The sequence below is a fragment of the Eulemur rufifrons genome, chromosome 7 (genome assembly GCF_041146395.1).
Source record: "Eulemur rufifrons isolate Redbay chromosome 7, OSU_ERuf_1, whole genome shotgun sequence".
Lineage (NCBI taxonomy): Eukaryota > Metazoa > Chordata > Mammalia > Primates > Lemuridae > Eulemur > Eulemur rufifrons.
Genome location: NC_090989.1, coordinates 240,155,081 through 240,178,769, shown reverse-complemented (window position 1 = coordinate 240,178,769; position 23,689 = coordinate 240,155,081). Strand labels below are relative to the sequence as shown.

General features: G+C 43.3%; 1 protein-coding gene across 1 annotated transcript in view; it reads right to left on the bottom strand.

Annotated features, from left to right (window-relative positions):
* ACER2 (alkaline ceramidase 2) overlaps positions 1 to 17,353 on the bottom strand; it is a 34,573-nt gene extending 17,220 nt beyond the window's left edge. The window contains exons 1-3 of the mRNA XM_069474237.1: positions 17,246 to 17,353; positions 7,630 to 7,744; positions 6,752 to 6,893 (exon numbers count right to left, since the gene is read on the bottom strand). Of these exons, the coding sequence (XP_069330338.1) occupies positions 6,752 to 6,893; positions 7,630 to 7,744; positions 17,246 to 17,353 (365 nt within the window). The remainder of the gene's footprint in view (positions 1 to 6,751; positions 6,894 to 7,629; positions 7,745 to 17,245) is intronic.
* Between the last annotated feature and the right edge of the window lie 6,336 nt (positions 17,354 to 23,689).

Genomic DNA, 23,689 nt, shown 5'->3' with positions numbered 1-23,689 from the left:
ACAGTCATAAAAAGCACAGCAGTATAAATTCTTTAAGAAGTAGATAGAATTAGCCTATAATAGTTCTTTTTTCTTATTTCTTTCTTAAAACAAAAATATCTAGAAATTATTAATAACCATCAACAGCTGAATGTATGTCCTGAAGATTCTTGGGACATTCTAGGCAAGATGAAAGAAAGCCCTTCTTCTTAAACCTACCAAATATATCCTAGTGACATAATCAATATTAATAATTTCCCTGTTGTTCTAGAAATCCTTATCTTCCAAACACTTGCCCATCTTAGCCATCCATAATAACTGCTAGCACTTATTGAGTCCTTATTCTGCATGAGGCACTGTATTATACACTTCATGTAATTTTCCCATTTATTTCTGACCCCATCAGGTAGATACTTATCATCTCTACTTTACAGATAAGCAAAATGAGGTCCCAGAGCTTTTTTATATTTTAAAAAAGTGTGTTATTATTTGAAGCCATGTCTGCCTGATCCAAACTCAGCCACCACACTCTACCGTCTCTTCACCAGAAATCTCACACTGGAACGAATTTTAATATGTGTTTAGAAATATTCTTACAAACTCTAGATGACTGGGGAAAAAAAATGGAGATAAATGTTAACCATCTGGTAAGTTCAGGCAGCTAAACCAGACAATCCTTAAACTACAGAAATCCTGGTTTTGACAAGAATTCTTTGGTCTGGGCTGCCACTTCCACTGCAGAACTGCCACCTGTCCCACGTCATGGGCAGTAAAACCCACACAAAGGGGTTTGGCCTTCTTGCCCTCTTCTTGTCACTGGAAAATTGAAGGTGTACAAATAGAACTGAAATCCTTGTTTACTTTTCTCTTAACATGCACCTTTTCTTTCTTTGCTCATTAAAATTTTCAATGCCCATTCTCTCCTTCAGTTTTCATGCGTATCTCAGAAATGCTAGGCAGAAATCTCCTCCAGTGCCATCGGTAGTAAGGACAGCTAACTCTGACGGAGCCTCACCATGACACTGTGCTCAGTGCTCTGCAGGATAATCTCAAAGACCCCGAGGTGAGTACTATTATTTACCTAATTTGACAGGTGAGGAAATAGAGTCAAGTGACAAGCAGTGAAGCTAAGATCCAAAGCCAGGCAGTTTCCCAAGCCTGGGATATGTACGTATATGGTCCTTTGTGCCTCCAAAGGACTCTCCCCACACTGAGGACAGAGCCGCCACATCTTCACGTGTTCCCCAGAGAAAGGCTGCAGGGCGCTGGCGATGGAAAGTCCCAAATGGTCACAGACACCTCTGCCTCACGGTATGTTTTCATTATCAAAGTTGTAAGCTTTAATTACCAACGTCATCCCCCCATTTTCTTCTCTCCTGCTCGTAACATTATTTTCCCTACCTCTAAGAAACAATAAAAGAAGAGAAAAAGAAAGGTTTTCTGTAAAGAACACATTAAAAACTGCCACTTGGAATTTCAACGCAGGCCTCCAGAATGGCACACACAAATCAACAAAACCGTCATTCCCATTTCTTCAATTTCTCACTCAGATTTCAGGACCTGAAAGAGCAGATCTAAGAGAAAAGTGGTTCCTCAGCTCTCAACTTACACACCGGGCTCAGGGAAAAGACAGAAGGAACTGGTGGGCACCTTGCAAACTGCAGGAAAAGCCAAAAGGTCAATGGTTTGTTTTTCAGGCAGAGTCAAAAAGCCCCTGCCTGCAAAACCACCTCATGTCCCTGCCTCTTGCCCTCCACATCTATCTACCCCTGCCCTCAAGCCCTCGCTCACCTCCCAAGACTTCCCCTGAAGCTGAACGAGGAAACGAAACAATAAGACTAGAAACTGGACACAGCCTAAACTAATCTGGCCACATTTTAAAGCACACTTTCTCGAAGGCGTCAGCAAGATGGAGAACCACACTTTATCTAAGACCACGATCTTCTACTTGTAAACAAAGCTCTCTTTCTCTCTCTCACCCTCTTCCCCTCTCGCTCTCTCTCATTTTTTGATAAGTAACCTTCTTGAGGGTATGTCTATCTGCTCGACCACACTGGAAGATAATACTATTTAATTCAAATCCTGCTTCCTTGGATAAAGACTACACAGCTAATCCATTTAAAGTATGTTTTCTCCCTACCTCATTTAAAAATAAATTTTTAGTATTCAAAATTAACATGTGTGCCTTGTGTAAAAAGGAAATTCAACCAGTTCCGATTAAAGGTAAAAGTGGAAGCTCCTCTCCACTCCAGTGTCCAAGAATAGCCAATGGCAGAAGTTTGGTGTTTTCACCTGCCAGGCATTTTTGTGCCCACATAAAAACATATACTTAGAGTTTAGTTCATTCCTTCTAAAATTAGGATATCAGACACACAAAATTCTATAATGTGCTTTTTGCAGCCAACATTTTTCACAGATACTTTTCCACTTCAGTCCGCAGAGAGCAGCCTTAGTCTTTAACAGCTGCGCAGCTCCTGTTCCTTTTCAGAGTACCAGGAAGATTGTAATGAATTCTTTCACTTTCCTGGCATAACTCTTCCCTGGGCACACACAGCTTGCTTCACTGAATCCATATTTTTAGACTATTATCCATATATCTATATCTATATCTATATATATATATATTTTTTTTTTTTGATGAAACAGTGTCCTACAGAGCAGCAGTCCCCAACCTTTTTGGCACTAGGGACCAGCTTCATGGAAGACAATTTTTCCATGGATGAGGGAGGGGTGGGGAGGATGGTTTCTGGATGATTAAAATGCATTACACTTATTGTGCACTTTATTTCTATTATTATTACATTGTAATCCACAATGAAATAATTACACAACTCACCATAATGCAGAATCAGTGGGAGCCCTGAGATTGTTTTCCTACAACTAGACGGTCCCATCTGGGGGTGATGGGAGACAGTGACACCCGAAGTGTGCTGCTTATGTCCAGTCTACTCCATCATCTCATTTTGGTTGCTGTCACTGCAGAAAACCCTGATTCACAAAGATAGGATGCTGGAAATGGAAGCAGGCTTTTCAGCGCTTTTGTGGCAATCTCAGGATATTCCGCCTTGATTTTAATCCAGAACGTATGGAGATTTGAACTTGTCTCAAACATACTTTTATGGCCACCATCATCTGCAATCTCAAGCAGTCGATCCTCTTCTAAGGATAGACAAAGTCGATTCACCTGGCTTAGTCACAAATGGGTCGCAGATCCATTCCTTTTCAGTTCGGGGGTCTTTTGTGCTTGGGAAGTAATGCTCCAATTCTTTTGAAAGCTGAGATAGGTGATCATGCACCAGCTAGGAGAAAGAAGGCCCTGGTTCAGTCTCTTTTAAAATCTCTGCTAATGTTGGAAACATGTCAAAAATCCCAATGTTCACTCCTTATCCCCATAATTCCAGTTTGGCTTTGAATGCAGCCACTTTATCTGCCAACTTGAACGATTTATCTGTCGTGCTCCCTGAAGTGATGGATTGAGTTTGTTGAGCAGGCTCTATATGTTGCACAAGTAAGCGAGTTTTGCAACCCATTCTGTGTCACTGAAATGTGCTGCCAGTGGTGACTGCTTTTCTAAAGGAAATCCCTGGAGCAGCTCTTGTAACTCAAAAACTCTAGCCAGTGATCTACCTTTAGAAAGCCATCTCACTTCTGTGTATAAGAGAAGACATGTGGCCGGGCGCGGTGGCTGACGCCTATAATCCTAGCACTCTGAGAGGCTGAGGCAGGTGGATCGTTTGAGCTCAGGAGTTCAAGACCAGCCTGAGCAAGAGCAAGACCCCGTCTCTACTAAAAAATAGAAAGAAATTATATGGACAACTAAAATATATATATATAGAAAAAATTAGCTGGGCATGGTGGCGCATGCCTGTAGTCCCAGCTACTCAGGAGGCTGAGGCAGGAGGATCGCTTGAGCCCAGGAGTTTGAGGTTGCTGTGAGCTAGGCTGATGCCACAGCACTCTAGCCTGGGCAACAGAGTGAGAGTCTGTCTCAAAAAAAAAAAAAAAGAGAGAGAAGACGTGTGTGTTCGGCATCCATCTCCCCATAAAGCTGTGTGAACAGATGTGAGTTAAGGGCATGTACTTTAACATGGTTGATAATTTTAATCACATCCTGCAAAATGTTGTTCAGTTCAAGTGACATTTTTCCGCTAGGCAGCATTTCTCTATGGATGACACAGTGCATAGACGCACATTCAGAAGAGATTTCCTCGACCCGAGTAGTGAAACCAGAAAGCCGTCCAGTTATGGCAGCAGCCCAGTCCGCGCATCCACTGACACAAAATGACCATTCAGTTTTCCTGATATGCAATCATTCAAAGACCTGAATAGTTCTGCAGCTGTGGTGTTGGTTGGCAACAAAAGTGCACATAACATACCCTCGTGCACATCCTCCTGAAAAATGTATCGCACAAAAACATTGTTGCCTTGTTGTCAATATCGGTAGACTCATCAACCTGGACTGCATATCATGGTGACTCAATAATCCTAACAATCATGCCTAAATATCTCCGCTGTTTCATCAATTCGTCTAGTTATGGTGCTAGCCAAAAGAAGAACACATGCCATTTTTTGAACTGCAGCCTCTCCTTAAAGTTCACTGCAAATGTCCTTAGCAGCAGGCAGGATCAACTCTTGATGAAAGTAAAGGGCTTCTTAGGTTTAGCAATGCCGTTAGCCACAAGAATGATGCTCTCAGTGCAGACATGTTTGATGAAGTGGTGGCCTTCAATAATTGCTTCTGCTCTTCATGTTCACATTTCTTTCTTTTGAAAAACTGCAAAGGCTTGTCTTTTAATGCAGGGTGCTTGGTCTCCATGTGGCAAAGCAGTTTTGAAGGTTTCATGGCTTCATGGGACAGCCAGTTTCCACATATTATACAAAGTGGGCTTAGAGAATGTCAATACCCATTGCAATGAACCTGTAATTTAAGTAGGACTCTTGGTATTGTCTTTTAAATGCAGTTTTCATTTTGTTGGCAGTCCCAGAGTCTTCTGCCATCTCATCGTTGGGTCTTTCCCCTTTTTCAAAGAAGCTCTCCAGCAATGTTTGTTATTTACTCATTTTTGCTAGGGTTAGCTTGTGGGCTTACCAAAATTGTGATTGAGACAAGTGTGCCGTGCAGGAAAAAGGCACGGATGGAAGTGGTAAATAAAATAATGGGCAGGCCACGCACAGACTAAAATAAGTGTCGGATTTTGACTTAAAGGCTGCCACCAGATGCAGCTTTACAATTGAAGTGAGATGCTCACTTGCCACTATGAAGCCTGCCACCAGTACAGCTTAATTGTCACTTGCCACTCACTGACAGGATTTTGATATGAGTCTGCAAGCAATTCATTTATCATGGTCTCTGTGCAGTCAAACCTCTCTGCTAATGATAATCTGTATTTGCAGCCCCTCCCCAGGGCTAGCATCACCGCCTCAGCTCCACCTCAGATCATCAGGCATTAAAGTCTCATAAGGAGCGTGCAACCTAGACCCCTCACGTGCACAGTTTACGGTAGGGTTCACAGTCCTACAAGAATCTAATGCTGCTGCTGATCTGACAGGAGGCGGAGCTCAGGCAGTGATGTGAGCAATGGGGAGCAGCTGTAAATACAGAGGAAGCTTCACTGGCTCACCCACCACTCACCCACCCGCCACTCACCTCCTGCTGTGCAGCTTAGTTCCTAATAGGCCACGGACTGGTACCAGTCCACGCCCAGGGATTGGTAACCACAGCTGTAGAGAAATATATGGGTAACGTGTTCTGGAAACGTTTCATCTTTATTATGCTGACTCTCCTCTGTGCCTTCAGATACTAACAAATCTCACATAGCTCCTCAGAAAGGCTTTTTCTGATCAAACTCTGAATCAGCACCTCAAGTCACCATATATACCCTTACCAGCTTCATTTTTCATCACAACACTTAGCACACCTTACTATTATATTATTTATTTGCTTGTTTGTTTGTTGAATTGTAATCTCCTCAACTTCAGTGTAAGCTCATTAGAGGTAGCGACTGCTGTTTTGTTTACTACTACCTGGAAAAATACATAGTAAAAAGTAAGTGCTCCTATCCTGACTTCCAACAGCACAGATTTGTTTTGTCCATGTTTAACATCCTCTAAATTGAATCATATAGGGACAACAACAACAAAAATAAGTGTTTAAAAATATTTATTGGATGAATAACCACAAACCCTAAAACAATGGATATTAAAATATATCTGCTCCTGAAATTCTGGGTTTCCAGCTTGGAGATATATACAGTATATGAGAGAGAGAGAGAGAGAGAGTTGCATGCATAGCTCTCATCAGAAGCAAAAAAAAAAAAAAAAAAAAAATGCAATGCAAATTTGAAAACTACAGCATCCGTAGGCCCAAGAACCAACTCATCAGTGTGGATTTCACTTCAGATGTATAAAACTAGTGGAGTTAGACTGGTCTTAAGGAAATGTGCTAGCAGAAAATCAAACATCTTTGAATAACCATCCAGTACTTTTGCCCCCACTGAAGGTCTTTCCACTCTGCTCACATCAAACAAGGGAGATATTCGACTTTTTGTCCCTAATATTATATAAATTCTTCCCCAAGCATTATTAAAATTTCCTCTTTTATCTGTCAGTTTATTTACCCTGTCATATCATAAAAACAACCAGTGGATATTAAAGTATATGATAAGCTCATCACAAGGCTGAGGTCAACCACGTGTTATGGCTCTTAATATATGCATCATTATATTGGATACTGCACCCAGTTGTAAATGCAAAATATTTAGCACAACCTTACCTGTCATTCCGAAAAATCTTTGGTAGATACCTTCTGGGGAACCACATGGCCAGAGCACACATCAGAACCCAAAGGATTGCAAGTTCATCAAGCATCTGACCCAGGAAACTAAGGGTTGCATGGAAGTAGACGGATCCAATTCCTAGAATCAATTACAACCAATAAAAAAGGTCACCACAGAAGAAGAGACTCACAAATTCAATACACTGCTTAAGGATAGCCCTTTCACCAACTGCTATCACAACCACCAGATCACTCTATCTCTCTGAAAAAAGAAACTGAAGGAAGAAACTCACACCACCCAGCCATGCAGCCCTCAAGTCTAGAAAGAGGACTTCAACTGGAGCCCAAATATCAGCACATGAGAACTTTAACAACTCCACAATTACACACACTGTCTTCACCCACTGAGTCTTCATGGGAACAGGCAGTACATAAAACTCAACATTCTCTCATCGCTAAGAATTCCCAACTTGCCGGTAGGAGGAAATGGAAATTATACAAGTATTTCACAGAACAATGAGAGAGCAAACATCTACATTTTTTTTCTTTAATTTTAGTCCATTAGAAACCACAGTCTCACCAGAGTTCAATTGCTTCACATGACTTTCTTCAGATGTTCTCATAAAATTGCACTGGCACAACCCCAATAGCTATTACACAAATGAAGTCTCAAAGACAAGAAAGTGATAGTTATAGCCAACCTTGTTATCAAGCCCACATTCAAAGAGTCCTTTTGGCGTCAAGCAAGTGGGAAAAAATTTGCTAAGACGTCAGAGTGACTTGAGTTTACAAAACATGATGTTCAGAGGGGACAGGAAGTATGTAGAATCCCATTTCCTCCCGTTCAGTCCACGTTCCCAAGCGAATCCACTTACCCACTACAACTAATAGAGTCCATATTAAGTAGATGCCACTGTTGAAGCATGCTGCATACTGACGAAACAAGCACATGCAGATGGGCGGTAAAATGAAAAACAAGACGTTGCTGATCTGGGGGGAAGAATGTAAAAAAAAAAAAAAAAAGATGAATATTAAGTAAAAAGGCAAAAAGTAAAGCAGCTTGCTCCAAGTGTGTCCTTTGAAAACTGGGATAAACATAGCCACGCATCTTGTTTAAGGTCCTGCACTTTTTTTTTTTTCCTTACTGTGGATATACAACCAAGAAAACTTAAAACTTCTTTAACGACCATATGACCATTTAAGGGATTCCTTGCCGTCTCTTTGATTGTAGGAGCAGCTATAAAAACACTACAATCTATGAAGGGTGCCCAGGATCATCTCTTGAGTCAAAGAACCAGTAACTCCTATTGTTTGTAAGATTAATTATGAAGCATTCTAATTTACTTGCATTTACTTTTTTTAAAATGTTTTTTTAAGAGACAGGGTCTTGCTATGTTGCCCAGGCTGGCCACAAACTCCTGGGCTCAAGGGATCCTCCCTCCTCAGCCTTCCGAGTGGCTAGACTACATGCACATGCCACCGCGTCTGACTGCACTTACATTTTTAAAGATAAGGCCTGTACTAAACAATGGTAAAACAGTTTAATGAAGGGGTAAGAAGAATTAGACATGTTACAGCTCCCAATAACCCTCCATCAGCTAGGCCAGCCTTTTCCCCTGCGCCTGCATGGAGAGGGGACTCTCTGCAGTTTGCCTCTTAGTTGTCCTTTGTTAGCTTTCTCACCCTAATCCAAACCTGTTTTTAGGTAAAGATCATATTTGAAAGTTTCTTCCCAGCGTTAAAATGATATGATTTTATCATGCAGACTTTAGTGTGCACTTAAGCCTCTCTATTGTCTCCAGGGGCATTCAGCTTTTTTAAAAATTTTATTAATATATCATATTGATTGCAATATATTCAAAATATTGTCATTGGAACATGTAGTCACTATTAAAATATCATAGATGAGATATTTTACATTCTTTTGTCCATACCAAGGCTTTGAAGTTCAGTGTAAATTTCACACCTACAGCAAGCCTCAGTTTGGGCCAGCCACACTTCCTGTGCTCGGTGGCCCCATGTGGCCAGTGACTGCCATACTGGACAACGTAATTCTAATCTACAACCTCACCCCTAATTCCCTAATTTTTTTAATTTATTTTTTGCTTGCTTGGTTTTGTTTTGTTTTGTTTTTTTAGGGACTCATAGCCAGCTTTTTTTCCCTGAATTTTAAAAATTGAGGTAAAACTCAACATAGCATAAAACTAACCATTTTAAAGTTTACAGTCAGTGGCATTTAGTACATTCATAGTGTGTAATCATCACCTCTATCTAGTTCCAAAATGTTTTCGTCACCTCAGAAAGAAACCCCATTCCCGTGAAGCAGTCACTCCCCATTTCCCCCTCCCCGGGACCCTGCAACCACTAATCTGCTTTTTGTCTCTATGAATTTACCTATTCTAGATATCTCACATAAGTGGAATCAAATAATATATAACCTTTTGTGTCTGGCTTCTTTTACTTAGCATATGTTTTTAAGGTTCATCCATACCGTAGCACGTATCAGTACTTTATTCGTTTTTATGGCTGAATACTCCATGGTGAGGACGTACTACATTTTGTTTATCCATTCATCCATTAATGGCTCCTGGGTGCTATGGTCTGAATGCACGCCTGTCTCCCAATTCATATATGATGAAACTTAATCAGCAATGTGATAGTACAGTCATGTACAACATTTCAGTCAATAATGGACCATATATATTAATACAATGGTGGACTTATAAGATTATAATGGAGCTTTTATAGTGTATTTTTACTGTACCTTTTCTATGTTTAGATACATAAATACTTACCATTGTGTTAAATTGCCTACAGCATGCAGTACAGTAACATGCTGTACAGGTTTGTAGCCTAGGAGCAATAGGCTATACCTTATAGCCTAGGTGTGCAGTAGGTTATACCATCCAAGTTAGTGTAAGTACACTGCATGATGTTCACAGAACAACAAAATCACCTGACCATGCATTTCTCAGAATGTATCCCCATTGCATGACTGTATTAAGATGTGGGGCCTTTAAGAGGAGATTAGGTCATGAAAGCAGAGCTCTCATAAATCGGATCAGTGTTCTTACAAAGATGTGCGAGAGAGTTGTTCACCCTTTCCACCATGTGAGGGTGCATCAAGAGGCACCATCTTTGAAGCAGGGAGTCCTACTAGACCCCAAACCTGGCAGTACCTTTATCTTGGACTTCCCAGCTTCTAGAACTGTAAGAAATAGATTCCTTTTGTTATAAATTACCTAGTTTAAGGTTTTTGTTATAGCAGCAGGAATGCACCAAGTCACTGAGTGATATGGTAATTCCATGTTTAACTTACTGAGGAACCACCCAACTGTTTTCCACAGCAATTTTTTTTTTTTTACCTTCCCATCAGCAACGCACAGGGTTCTAATTTCTCCAGTCTTGCCAACACTTGTTATATTCTGTTTTTTGTTTTTAAAAGGCGAAAGATTTATACGATCTGAAGAGAAACCAGAGCATATGTTTTTTGTTTTTAAATTAAGGCTATCCTAGAAGGCATGAAGTGGTAGGGACATTAGGCTTCTTAAGTCTCATGTGTAATTGTGGCGTGAGGGGCTCCTCGTACAGCCTGTGCACGCAGAAGAAGCGAGTTGAATGTGCAGACAACAGTGAAGTCTAAATGAGCAAGTCTAAGTGAGCAACAACAATGGGGAGGGGTCCTGGCCTAAAACAAAGCAAAACAAAACAAACACATTCAGAGATAGGAAGATGGGGTAGATGAAGTGTGGAAACCCAAGGGGGCAGGGCTTTAGGAAGAAAAGAGTGGTCAATACAGAAAGGTCACTTAGAGGAGGCCTCAAAGGAACCATGAGGGTGGGCACCTGATCTGGACTGAGGGGCAGGGCCGAAGGGCTTTCCCAGCCCTAAGAAATCACACTGGTGCACGAGGAAATAAAATGCTTGGGCAAGCCCCAGAGCTCGAGGTGGAGTACAAGTAAGGACCGGCAACCTCAGGGGCCAATGCTTGCCTCTGTCACCACCTGGGGAGCAGAGGGCCCAGGAGTAACAGCTTTTAGAAAGGGAAGAAAGACAGGGTGGGAGAGACAGAAAGCAAATCAAGGGGAGAGAACAAGGTCCTTTGTCAGGGTCAGGATGGGAGCAGGGCTGCTGCCTTTGGTTAAAATCCTGGACTGAAATACCTAAGTGGGGCCGCATCATTCTAGAGAAAGGGAACCTTTTCTAGTCGGTCCACTCTTGATGCGGATCTTTCTCTTTCCCACCTAGGAGCCCTGTGGCTACTGGTGACCTTGGGTGAGAGTACAGATAAATTGTCTGAGATGTCCCAGGTGGTAAGCGGTCTCCAGCCTTAGAAATGTGGCCAATTTTCATTTACCAAGAAGCAGGTAAGAGGAATCAGGACAAGGGTCTAGGTACTATATAAGCAGTAGGCTTTTGTTCAGTATTATGATCGAAGCCTTCAACTTTCAATAGAATCATTTAAAGAATCAGAGATTCTTATGAGGATGTTTTTAAAAAGGATCTTTTAAGAAAGATCTTAAAACCATCCCTTGTTATACACAGGAATACAGTTGAGGGCCCAGAAAGGCTCCAAGGCTGGCTGAGGTCCGAGAGGCCTGCACCACACACAGGGCCTCTGGGGCCAGCATTCAGCCACCAGCACCGCCTTGGGCTCCTTCCACTGCCCCCAGCTGATGTTCACCTCCAACCCAGCCAACCACCTTCTCACCACCTTGGCTTAACTCCTAGATTAGCATCTAAAAATTCTGAATTGCATCACACGCTGTGCATCACACACTGTGCACATATGACCTGTTTCATGGCTTTACAATTTAACAGAGGCTTTTCCTCTTGTCAAACATAGAAGTAAAAGGAAGAAAAGAAGATGACAGGGGGAGCAAGGAGGTGAAGAGGGAGAAGAAAAATGGAATTGTTATATGATAGGCAATTTAAACCCTGGCCTTTCTCCCTTCACATACATGAATATGTTCTCCTTGTAAAAACTACATTACAGAGGTAAAGTCTCCTTTCTATCCTCCTCCCCAGAGATAGCCACTGTTCTAGATTCATAGTCTCCGAGTCATTGCCTTTGGATTGACATGAATACGTGCATATACGTGTCACACACTGTAACGTATTGCTCTGCAGATTCCTTTTCTCCTTCAACAAATACGCCTTGCAAACCTCTTCATCTGAGATAATACAGATTCAGCTCACTTGCTCTAAGTGCTGCAGTGGCAGCCATTTAGCCATTTTCCAGTAGAAGAAGCACCAATTTCCAGTCCCACCTACAATGCTGAGAAATATTAATACAACACATTTTGATTTTTACCCCAGTATATCGTCAGTGCCTCAAGTCCTGACAGCCTCTCTTGCTTTAGCTAAATGCAGCTACCTACTGCCAAGCTGCCCCCAGTGGCTTTCCCAAGTTACATTGCCACCAGCAACGTATGCATTAATTACTTTTAACTGTGTTTATCTGCTATTCACAAAGGCATGAAGTCATTTATTACACCTGATGTAAAATTATGATACTTCAAACATTATTTTTAAATGCACATATTAGAAGCATCATTTAGAAACACTATTTTGACACCTGCTCCCAAATAACACTGAAATTACATTATTCCTTCTGCATAGCCCATTTACAAAAGTCTGCTGGCCTCTACCGTCTCTTGTAATGACATCAATATATGGAAAGGAAAAGACCAAATTAGAGGGAGACTCTCCCCAAGATAAAAAGAGGAAGGAACACCAATAAAAAATACAGAAAAGCAAATGAGTCGTGGTTAAACGAGGACTCAATGGCTCCATCTCTACCGAGAAATGAACTTCCCCTCAACATTGTGTGGGTCACTGAAACTGTAGAATAGTTCAGCCAAGAGGTGTTTTTTAAAGCCTATTCTTAGATTATCCTTTGGGGAATTGGTTAGTTTAATGCCTACAGACAGATTTTTTTTAAATGAAAAGGAAACCACAATTTCAAAATGCATTAATTATTTCCTTAAAAAGTTCCCTATTCTATGACTTCCTACATAACATTTGCTACAAAATAATCTCAGGAACATACTGCACTTTCATCCTGATGCATCTGAATGTGCACTTTCCCGACAGAGGAGAAACAAACAAAACAACAGGCTGTGCATTTTCTGGACGGTAGGTCACAAATAGCTAGGGACCTTTACCCTGGCTGAGCAGACTGTGCATCTTAATTGTGTGCCGATTCCTAACTATCCATTCCATTGTCCCATTCCTGCCTCTGGGATGAACAGCTGTCCTAGTTTGCCTGGGACTGAGGGAGGTTCTTGGGGCATGGGACTATCAGTTTTTAAATCAGAAAAGTCTCGGGCAGAAACGTAGAAGTTCGGTCACCCTACTGAGAAGACTTCTTGCGAAAACCACGACCCTACCCTCACAATACACCAGTCCTGAGCAGAATGCTAATAATGCCCTCAGCGGCTTGTCCACACCTCAGTCATGGTCCTCACCGTACAGATCTTGTCTCTGTAATAGGCACATAATAGTTGCCCAGTAAATGCTCAGATAGAATAGATTACATAGGTAGGCAGGTAGATAGATTCTGCTCTACAGCCTACAGATAGTGGGAATTAGGATTTTGCATTTAAAGAGAGCTCTACTTTCTTTATATTGATGATTGAGAACAGAGGGGAAGTGACAGATCATGGGCTGATTTTATGCGTATGTTTAACATTTTGCTTCAAGACTTTTCAGCACCAGTTGATTTCCTTTTGTCCCTGAGTCACTGCCCAGCAACAGGGTCCTTAAAGGCCAAGCCCAGTGGTTAAAAGGCAGACCAACTTTTCTCCAAAGTGGCTTAGGTCTATGTGACTCGGGCCTTAAAACTTAAAACATAAAAAGAACTCAATTCAATAGAATTTGTATAGAGAAGAAAGAGTACAAAACATACACAAGTAAAAGGCTGTGAAAGGAAATGACGTGTTCTTGGAAGAACTATTTGGCTTGGCTGAAGCAAAGGATGATAAGATTTGAGGCGATAAAGATTTGCAGAGCCCAAGAGCAAAATGCCTTGTACACCCAAACATTGTCAGGGGGAGTTAAATCAGTGTACTCGCTTTAGGGGGCCATTTCACAGTAATTATCAGCATTTAAAGCAAATTTTCTCCTTGACACAGCAATTCCCTGTCTAGGATTAGTACTTGCAATAGTATATCCAGATGCATGAATGAGGATATTCACCAACCACTGTTCAAAACCCAAAACAAAAACAATAAAACAAATAGAAACTTTCCTAAATGTCCATCAATAAGGAATTGATTGATTAAATAAATTATGGTCAATCCATTAAATCGAGTACTGTATAGATATTGTGAAGAGGAAGCTGGCCCTATATGAGTCGATGTGGGACTGTCTCTAAGACGCATTAAGTGAAAAATTCAAGGTGCATAAGAGTTTGTACAGTATGATCTCAACTAGGTTGAAAAAAAACTTCAAGTGTGAATACACTATACATAGATATTATATATGCACATGCAAAAACGTGTGCTTTTCATATATCTAGAAAATATCTGGAGAGATACAGAAGAAAGAGTATTTTTCTTTATAATTCCCATACTCTAAATATTTTACCATGATTATGTTATTACTTTTATAGTAACAATAAGAAAAACTGCTTTAAACACACTTTTTTTCATATCAAACATCATGAGTTTTATCCTATAGACAAAATCGTCCCAATATAGGAGTTTTAAATTGAAAGAATGACTGAATAATAAATACCTATACTATGCCAAATAAATAAAAGTTATAGTGGCACATATATCTTCAAGAGAACTCTCCTGGTAGAGCCAATTGGACCAAGTTCTGACTCCAACTCTGCCATTCTCTTGACCTCAGCAAGTTATATAAACTAGGCCCCAAATTTCTTCCTTTATCAAATGAATATAATAAATAGCATCTACCATGAATATAGGATACTCAGCAGAGCTTCAACACATAGCAAACAATTAATGATGGCCAGTAGTAATTGAAGTTGTATCCTCACTAGTATAGTGGTCAAAAATAAGAAAACAAAAGTAATTGAAGTTGTAATCGTGATGTGCTATTCCAGGACCCATTAAGAAGGTACTAGGCTAGGTGCAGTGGCTCACACCTGTAATCCCAGTACTTTGGGAGGCCAAGACAGGAGGATCATTGGAGCCCAGGAGTTCAAAGTTGTAGTGAGCTATGACCATGCCACTGCACTTTAGCCTGGGAGACAGAGCAAGACCTTGTCTTTAAAAAAAGAAAGAAAGAAAGAAAAAAAAAAGGTTCTAAATCCCTCTCCCGATCTTCTCCTAATTTAACACTGTCAATTCCTTTAGCTTTTTCTCAAAATTGGAAACGATTATTAGTTTCTTATGAAATGGATAATTGTCCCACATAGGTCTGAGACTTGCTAAACAAACAAAACAAATGGATAATTGGACCTGCTGCCTTGTGATGAAGATTTTAAAAGATGTTTGTCACCAAGTAACATTGTTTTACTCCACACAGGTGCACAGGAGTAAGATAAGCTCGGGTATTTTTTCTGTGATAAGTATCGAAAGATAAGTAGGACTGTGGGAACGGAGGGGAGGAAATGGTTTTTACTAAATTATTTGGATCTACACTCAACAATTTAGGTGGCCAACTACTTGTCTGAGACCTTAAGCTCTCTGCTTCACCAGAGCAAATTTTGTAGGTTTACGAGTATTCCAAGGAATAACATTTGGCAGATGGACCAGCTGGGCTAATCAGGCACAGGCACTGCAGTTGAGGATCAACAGTTCACTTCTCAAAAAAAAAAAAAAAAAAGACTTTGGCACTCACTACATACAGTAACAGCTCCAATGGGACTAGATTAAAAGTAAAGACAAAATAAACACTCCTCGTCATCCAGCTCAGAGCAGCTATACATTAGCCTTTGTGGCCCAAATATCCAGGCCTGACTCTCTTTGAAGGTCTCAGTCTCCACAGGTAATAATCACGCTAGGTGTGTGAGACCCTGTCACCAAACCGTCATTTCTTCCTGAACTCTGGTGAAATCCTTAGTATTTCACTGTATTCTCCGTTTACGAATGGAGAAATTGAGTTACCGCTGTTGTTTCTCCTTGTTGGAAGTACCCAGCACGCTCCAGCCCACCCCCTGTCCATACCTGATAACATGCTCCGTGAGTTTATGCAATAGGTAAGTTGTGGCCGCTGCCACCAACTGCATCTTTCACAGTATCTACCAACAGCAGAGGGCCAGGTGTTCTTGAGGAACTAACCTGGTCATAAGAAAGAAGGAAGAGGGTTTGTGTGGAGGGAAGCCATGGACTTCAGCTCTGAGGGGAGGGAGAGTCCAGACCTCTGTATTGTGGCCCCAGCCATGCCACCCCAGCCATGCCAGAAATGTGGGCATGACAGCTCCCTCCTCAAGTGCCCAGGGTGCTCATCAGATGAATAAAAGGACAGGGACTAGATCACCTGAGATCCCTCCAAGCAATAAGCACTGACTCCTGCCAAGGACATTCTCTCTAGCAAATCCAAGGGGGAAAAAATCCTAAATAACAACCTCAAATTCACAATGACTCAAACCAGAAGTTCCTGTTTTCTGTGTTTGGGCAGTGAAGAGCTGAGCCACAGAAATGATCATGCAAAGTCTTATACTCCGTACCAAAATCCCAAGCCATGGACATTGAAAAGATGAGGCATTTCCTCTCCCACCTGCAACCTTTCTCTCCTACAAAGACTAAAACACACAGGATTCTGCAGTGGGGAAGTTTCTGCTTGCCTGTATCTAGGGACCTAGGCAAGTTCAAAAACCCGTACATTATCACTCCCAAACTTCCCTTTCGCCCCTCAGACTTACGACCTGGAGAGAGAGCATAGGCTTGGGGGAGTGAGATTTGGGGCTGGCGAGATTGAACACTAAAGGCAAGAAAAAAAAACTAGTAGTAATTAACTTGATTCTGGCTAAAAAGAACTCGACCATTATTGGCATATTCTTGGGGGTGGGGCAAGTCAGCATGGTGGGAGTGGGCCCCGCCCCAGAGACCTGCCGGGGTTGGGGTGGGGAGGCTTCCCTCTTCCCGGTACTCCAAGAGCAGGTAGGTATTCAGGGCAAAAACGCACAATGCGACCCAAGTGCGTCACGCCACAAGAGATCCTAGGGGAGGTAGAGGGTTGTCCCGGCGGGTTCACGGTCCCCACCTGACCCAAACCAGAAGAATGGGCTGACATGGACCCCTGGTTCCGGGACGGGTGGGGACCAAACAAGACAATAGGGCCAACAGAACAAAATGACAGGAGGAGGAGGATGAGCCCAGCTGTCGGGAATAGGGACAGGAGAGGAAGACAGAGGGAGAACTGGAAGGAGCGTGCAGATGAGGGGTGTGGACTGACTGTCCCTGGAGAGAATGCCCCAGATACACGCAGAGACCCAGGTCCAGCTTCCAGACGCTGAGGCGCACGGGGACAGCCCCCTCCCGCCGGCCCGCCTGCCTTCCCTGCTCCCGCGACCCGCACCGTGTTGTAGAACTCGGCGATGGCAGGCACGATGGTGTAGTTGTCCTCGCACCAGTCCACCTCCGAGCTGCCAGCCCGCAGCTGGTCCCACCAGTGCGGGGCGCCCATGGCCGCTCTGGGGCATTGGAGCAGCTGCTCCTGCAGCCGAGAAGAGCCCAGAGCTGCGGCGGAGGCAAAGCGCGGTGGCGACGGCTTTATGAAGTACCGAGCAGCCGCCGGATGTGGCGCCTCCCCAGCCGGCCTCCCGCGCTCCGCCCCGCCTGGGGGACGTGACTCGCTCGCAGACCCCTCCCCGGCTCCGCCCCCTGGGGCGGCCACGCCCCTCCCCCCGTGGATGGAGGGGTCTGAGGTGGGGCGCCGGGAGACCGGGACTCGGCTCCGGAGCTTCAAGACTCCCCTGCACCCGGCAGGTGGCTAGGGCCTTGACGGTCCTGCCCACGTCTGCCCACACCCACCTGCTGGCTCAGATTCGCAGGCGTCCCTGGATTGTGCAAAGAGAGCCAGAACCCTCTCTGGCAAAAATTTAAAATAAGGAGAAACCCAGGAGGATCCAGACCCCGTTGACCCACAGGGAGTTTGCACCGATTTGGCTGTGCCGCGCGTGGGACGCCCGTGCTCAAACCCAAGAAATGCCCATGGTCCCTCCAAAGCCGGGAAGGGTTTGCCTGACCGGACTCGCTGCAGTCGCTGGACTGCAGGGGCAGCCTCGGGGACCCTCCCACAAAGCCTGGGCCACCCACTCCGGGGTAGAGCACTTATGCAATTTCCAGTATGTTGTCCTCCTTCCCCTAGACTCCAGCGTTACAGTTTAATCTAGTCTTCGATGTGGCGGCTTAGGCATAGTCAAACTTCAGCCATTTCAACCCTCAAGAGGATGCAGTGTGGCAGGTATGACATTTTCAGGACATCGAAGGTATGAGAGATGATGACACATCTATGTGCGAGGCGCTGTTTGAAGAGCTGCTATTTAGTGTGTCCAGTGGAGATCCTGGAAATCCTGTGAGGTGGGTTCTATTAGCAACCGCATTCCAGCCAGTGGCAGAGCTAGCAAGCAAATTCAGGCAGGATGACCTCGGATCTGCTCATAAATACTTTGCTTCTGTAACTATCCTGTAGTTTCTAAATGAAAGCCAATCGGGTCCCCAAGATCCCTGGAGAAAACCAACTTTCTTTCTCTCTCTCTCTTTTTCCCTCTCCCCGCCTCCCCCCCCCCCCCCCCAGTTCTTCCGGGGGAGGTTCTAGGATTACAGGTCAGGACAGGGGCAGAAGAGGCCCTGGGCAGCAATCCATGCTATTAATAACTGTCATTAGGATCTCCTTGCTCGGGCCTGCATAGTACCCTAAAGGCCAGCCGCTCCACAGGGGCTGCCCTCTCTCCGGGCCTGACTGCCCAATGGGACGCTAGCTGGTGCTGCAATGTCCTATGCATAGTGTCTGTCTTCCACAGTTACCCACACAGTCATTTGCAAGCCTCCAGAGATTTCCAGCACTGGCAGAAACTGTAAGTCCCCACCTCCTCTCCTGGTCATCTGGAAATCCAGCTATGTCCCCCAGGGGCCAACTCTCTCTGCTCCTCTCATTTTTGTCCCAACTTCTATCCCTTCTTCCTCCTTCACAGCCAGTTCCACTGCCTCCTGGGACCCAGCTAGGAGACCGTCTCCTAGGGTCAGAATTGCTAAGACTTGCAGCATACCCAGTGTGACCTGGCCACCTAGGAGTAGGGAGAAGGGGTGGATATTTCTTTCCCACAGCCACAAAAGAAAAATACACCAGTTAATTTCTCATTGTTTCACAGTGCTACACCAACTGTTCAACAATAGAATTTTCCATGTAGTCAAGATTTTACTCCTTCCAACAGTTTAGGTGAAAATATATCCATATTCATCAACTCTAATGGTTTTTGAAAAAACATTATTTTGTATGTCAGTGATTCTCAAAGTGTGGTCCTCCCTTTCAGGCCCAAACTCTTTTCCTTTTAACACTGTAACATTATCTGCGTTTTTCACTGTCATTCTCTCACCAGTGTACACTGGAGTTTTCCAGAGGCTACATGATGTGTGATGTCAGTATCTCTCTTGACAGCTAATGGAATGGGCACATAGGTGTTCTTCAGTATTAAAAGTCTCCTTTTATTCTCTGTATGTCCAGGTAGGAAAAAATAAATAAAATCTCAGTTTAAATTTCTAATATGGTAAATATTGATATTACCACATAAACAAAAGTTCTGTAGGGTCCTCACTAAATTTTAAGAGTGTAAAAGAGGTCCTCAGACCAAAAAGGTTGAGAGCTGCTGTTAAAAAGAAAGTTGTTCCAATGAAACTATTTGTAATGCTTTTTTATCATTTAGAATTTAAAATAGTGAATGAGCACATTTAGACTTAAACATAATACATTGTTATTATACATAGCTCTTGTGCATACATTAGAAAGAAAATATAAGCCAAAATAAATTAAGGAATTCCTGTAATTTTTTCATATTCTGAATCTCTGTTCTTCTGAATCATTTTTCAACTCATAGTCATTGATGTCTGCATTGTTCCACACAGAAGAGTCCTGTGTGTTCTTAATCACCACAGGCTGAGAACACAGCATTTCTTAAGAGCATTCCACTACTGTTTCCTGCAAGCTACTGACACCTGCTTTACCAATTCTGATGCTGGGCCTTTCTTGGCTTACCTGCAGGTATGAATGGAAGGTTCCACGACAACAGGCAGCATATTTCTTTTCCAGATGGTCCTTATGTAATTTGTCGAGAGAAACATGGAGATTACATTTGCCGAGTCATCCCACCAGGAATAACCCCTGAGTTTTTACACATTCAGGCAGGGACACCTCATCACAACCGTGACCTGGCCAACTGAGATCATAAAAAGCCACCCATGATAAAATGTAACAGGATTTCAGAGATGTTACAATGCAAAACAATATGAGTTTTAGCACCAATGAAATATGAAATTCCCTGAACATAATTCATCCTTCTCTCCAAGTCTTGTTAAGGGAATGATGAGGGTTTTTCATACTCCACAGGAACTCACTGTCCGTGACAATTCTGGTTCAACATCAAAGTTAAGTTCTTTGGTTCTTTCTGCTCTAGCCACCCTGTCTCTGTGCAGTCATCCGTGTGTGGCAGTAGAGGATGCAAGGTATATTCCTCCAAGACACCAGTGTTGATTTTCTTGTGACTATGTTAAAAATTTTCTGTTTTCATCAACTCTCCCCATTGTTAAGATTTTTTTTCAATAAATATAACCTTAGTAATTTAATATCAGGGCCTATCAGCAGGTGATTAATTTTGAAATTGAGTTATATTACTAGTATGATGCGTTGGCAACTACTCCTAATGATTTAATATGAAATTCTGATATCTACTGTAAACAGAGAGTGTGTTGGGGGTGCGGGTGCGGGGACAGCAGGGAACAGAGCACTGCTGCATTCTGATGGTGGAGTTGCTCATGGAGCTTTTGGTCTACATATGAGTCAGCAATACAGATTCACAAGGGAGCAGCCCTTGCAGGGAAGTCAGAGTGCCAGCATCTTCTATCTTCACATAGTGTATACAATGTTTATTTGGTCTAAGTAAATATCTGATAGTAAATATCCAGTTTGACTGGTTCCACAAGTGGAAATTATCAAGTCACAAAGTCTTCATCAGGGAAAAAAATACAGTCACCTGTGTAAATGAAGCAAGAAGTGCCTGACCAAGGATGAAATTTTCTGTATTTTCCTGTTTGGCTGGAGTTTTTCATTGTGGTCTTGCTTGAGGCCCATTGTTTAGGCCAGTGATTCTTTTTTGTTGTTGTTGTTTGTTTTGTTTTGTTCTGTTTTTTTTTTTTTTTTTTTGAGACAGTCTTGCTCTGTTGCTCAGGCTAGAGTGCCATGGTGTCAGCCTAGCTCACAGCAACCTCAAACTCCCGGGTTGGGGCTTAAGCGATCCTTCTTGCCTTAGCCTCCTGAGTAGCTGGGACTATAGGTTCGTGCCACCAGGCCCAGCTAATTTTTCTATTTTTAGTAGAGACAGGGTCTCACTCTTGCTCAGGCTGGTCTCCAACTCCTGAGCTCAAGCAATCCTCCTACCACACCTGGCCCTAGGCCAGTGATTCTTTTTTTTTTTTTTCCACAGAAATATTATTTTTTTTTTATTATTTTGTAGAGACAGTGTCTCACTATGTTGCCTAGGCTGGTATGGAACTCCTGGCCTCAAGCAATCCTCCTGCCTCAGCCCTCTCAAGTGCTGGGATTACAGGCATGAGCCACCTCATCCGGCTGAAATATTTTCTACAGAAGATACATGACAAAACAAGTACAAAACTAAGGAAACAAATAAATGAACAAGGAAGGTTCTGTGATGCAAATAAACCATAGGTAAAGTAATAGAGGAGGGGTGAGTGGAAAACCCAATTTAGGTGGGGTTGTCAGGAAGACTTCTCTGAGGAGATGGTATTTCAGCTGAGTCCAAAGGATAAGATGGAGCTGGGAGGTAGAGCATTTAAGGTGGTTTCAAAGGCTCTCTGGCTGGAGGGTTAGAGATAAATCAATACTTGTTCCATAAACCTTTTAGTAAAGCGCTGAGGAGCACTGAACAAGGGAAAGCCTGTCCCCAAGGAGATACAGAAAAGGTGACAAATTTGCCTAGGGTGGCCTTCCACTTTGCAGACCAACAGTAGTGGGAGTACAGACATTTTGTCTTGCATCTTAGCCAGAACCTTGTGGTAATTGCTGCATTTGGCCTAAAACCAAGGACTCAAATTCACCTAAAACAACTTTTCCCCCTACAGACCAAGGTGGAGATCCAGAGGCTCACAGCCTCAGGCTGCACAGCAAAGAAAATCTAGGTGACGAGGGCTAACAGTGGCCCATACTGGGGCCTTGCACAGAAAAGAGGGAGAAGGCCCAGAGTGAATTTGGAGATCGGTTCATGAGAAGACATAAGGGATTCCACTAACATGGGCAAGAAACACAAAGCCCATGTGTTTTTATAGACCTCCAAGTAGTCGGTAAGGCTGGGGTCAGCACTGGTATCCTTGCCTGCAAAATGGGAGCAATAAAAATTCCTTGTCCCTCACTATTCTCAACAGCAAGAAACCTTAAAGGTAGACAAGAAAAGAGAAATCTGTTAAGTTCAGTGAAAGTCCTTGTTAGTCACCAAGGACTGCAGGATCTCTGCAGGGCACACTCAGATGTACAGAACCAGGCTTCATACGGACGAAGCACGTCATTTAACAACAAACAGCAGGGGCAGAATGTCTAAGGAAGAGGGTTCTCCACTTGCTTGGGCCTGCGGGGGTCTAGGATGGACTTCAGCAGCACCGAGGTCACAGGTGCGTCTCCCTGGGGAGCAGTCACCACTAAAAGAGCCGCGCCGCCGTTTACAGAAGAGTCACTGTCCTGAGGTCTCGTCCCCGGCCACGTTCTTAATGGTGAGAAAACAACAGGTTCAGGTCTAACACCCCTTTCTTGCATGCGTGGGAGGGCAGAAAAATCCCTGGACTGACCTAACTAACGGTAGCGTAAGCAGACCAGCCCTGGGTAGACAGTAGCCACACAGGTCTTCCCATGGCTACTCATACTTTACTCCCAGTGATTCCTAAGTCCAGACCAGCAATGGCAGCATCACCTGGAACTTTTTAGAAATGCATATTGTCCAGTCCCCAAGCCAGACCTATTGAATCAGAAACTGTGGGTGGAGCCCGACAATCTGTGGCTCGACAAGCCCTGAGGTGATTCTGACTCATGCTCAGGTTGGAGAACCACTGTGTTAGCCAATGTGTGGCAGGGCAAAAATTCACTGTGGCCTGTTCACTTTGCTTCCTCAAAAAACAAATCCAACCCACGACTGCTGCTGCCACCACCAAGGAAAGGAAGACAAGAGAAGCCCAATGGAGGAGGTCATCCTTTCCTCAGGGAAACCCGGGGCTCCGAGTCTGCCTCCCACCCCTTCAGCTCGGAGGGAAACAAGAGAAGCCAGCAAGTCTGTGTTTGTTTTTTTACAATCTGAGACAGTCTCAGGCTCAGAGTTGTAAAAGGAAGCTGCAGGAAGTAGGCCCCTACCAGAAGGCGCTCCTGTGAGCCATGCCAAGTCCCCTCTTGTTTACTGACAGTTCACCACTGTGTCCACTTCTTGCTGTTACGGGGTTGGGGGGGTCCTCTATTTAGAAGTGCCCCTCCCTCTTTTCTAATCTGCACTGGAAAACCACATTAGGACTGGGTGTGTAGGAAAAGTAAGTAGATTCTAACTGCCTATGTTTGAAGGGCACAGAATTTGTTAACGTGTGCTTTGCTGCTTCTGGATGGATAAGGCATTACTCTGTTAACTAACTGTAGCTTGCAAAGATGTAACCAGCAATATTTGAGCATCTGCTTTGTGCAAAGCTCCTCATATTAAGTGCTATAAAATACAAAGACCAATAAAATAGTTTGTGGCCTCGTGGAGCTTAGTCTAATAGA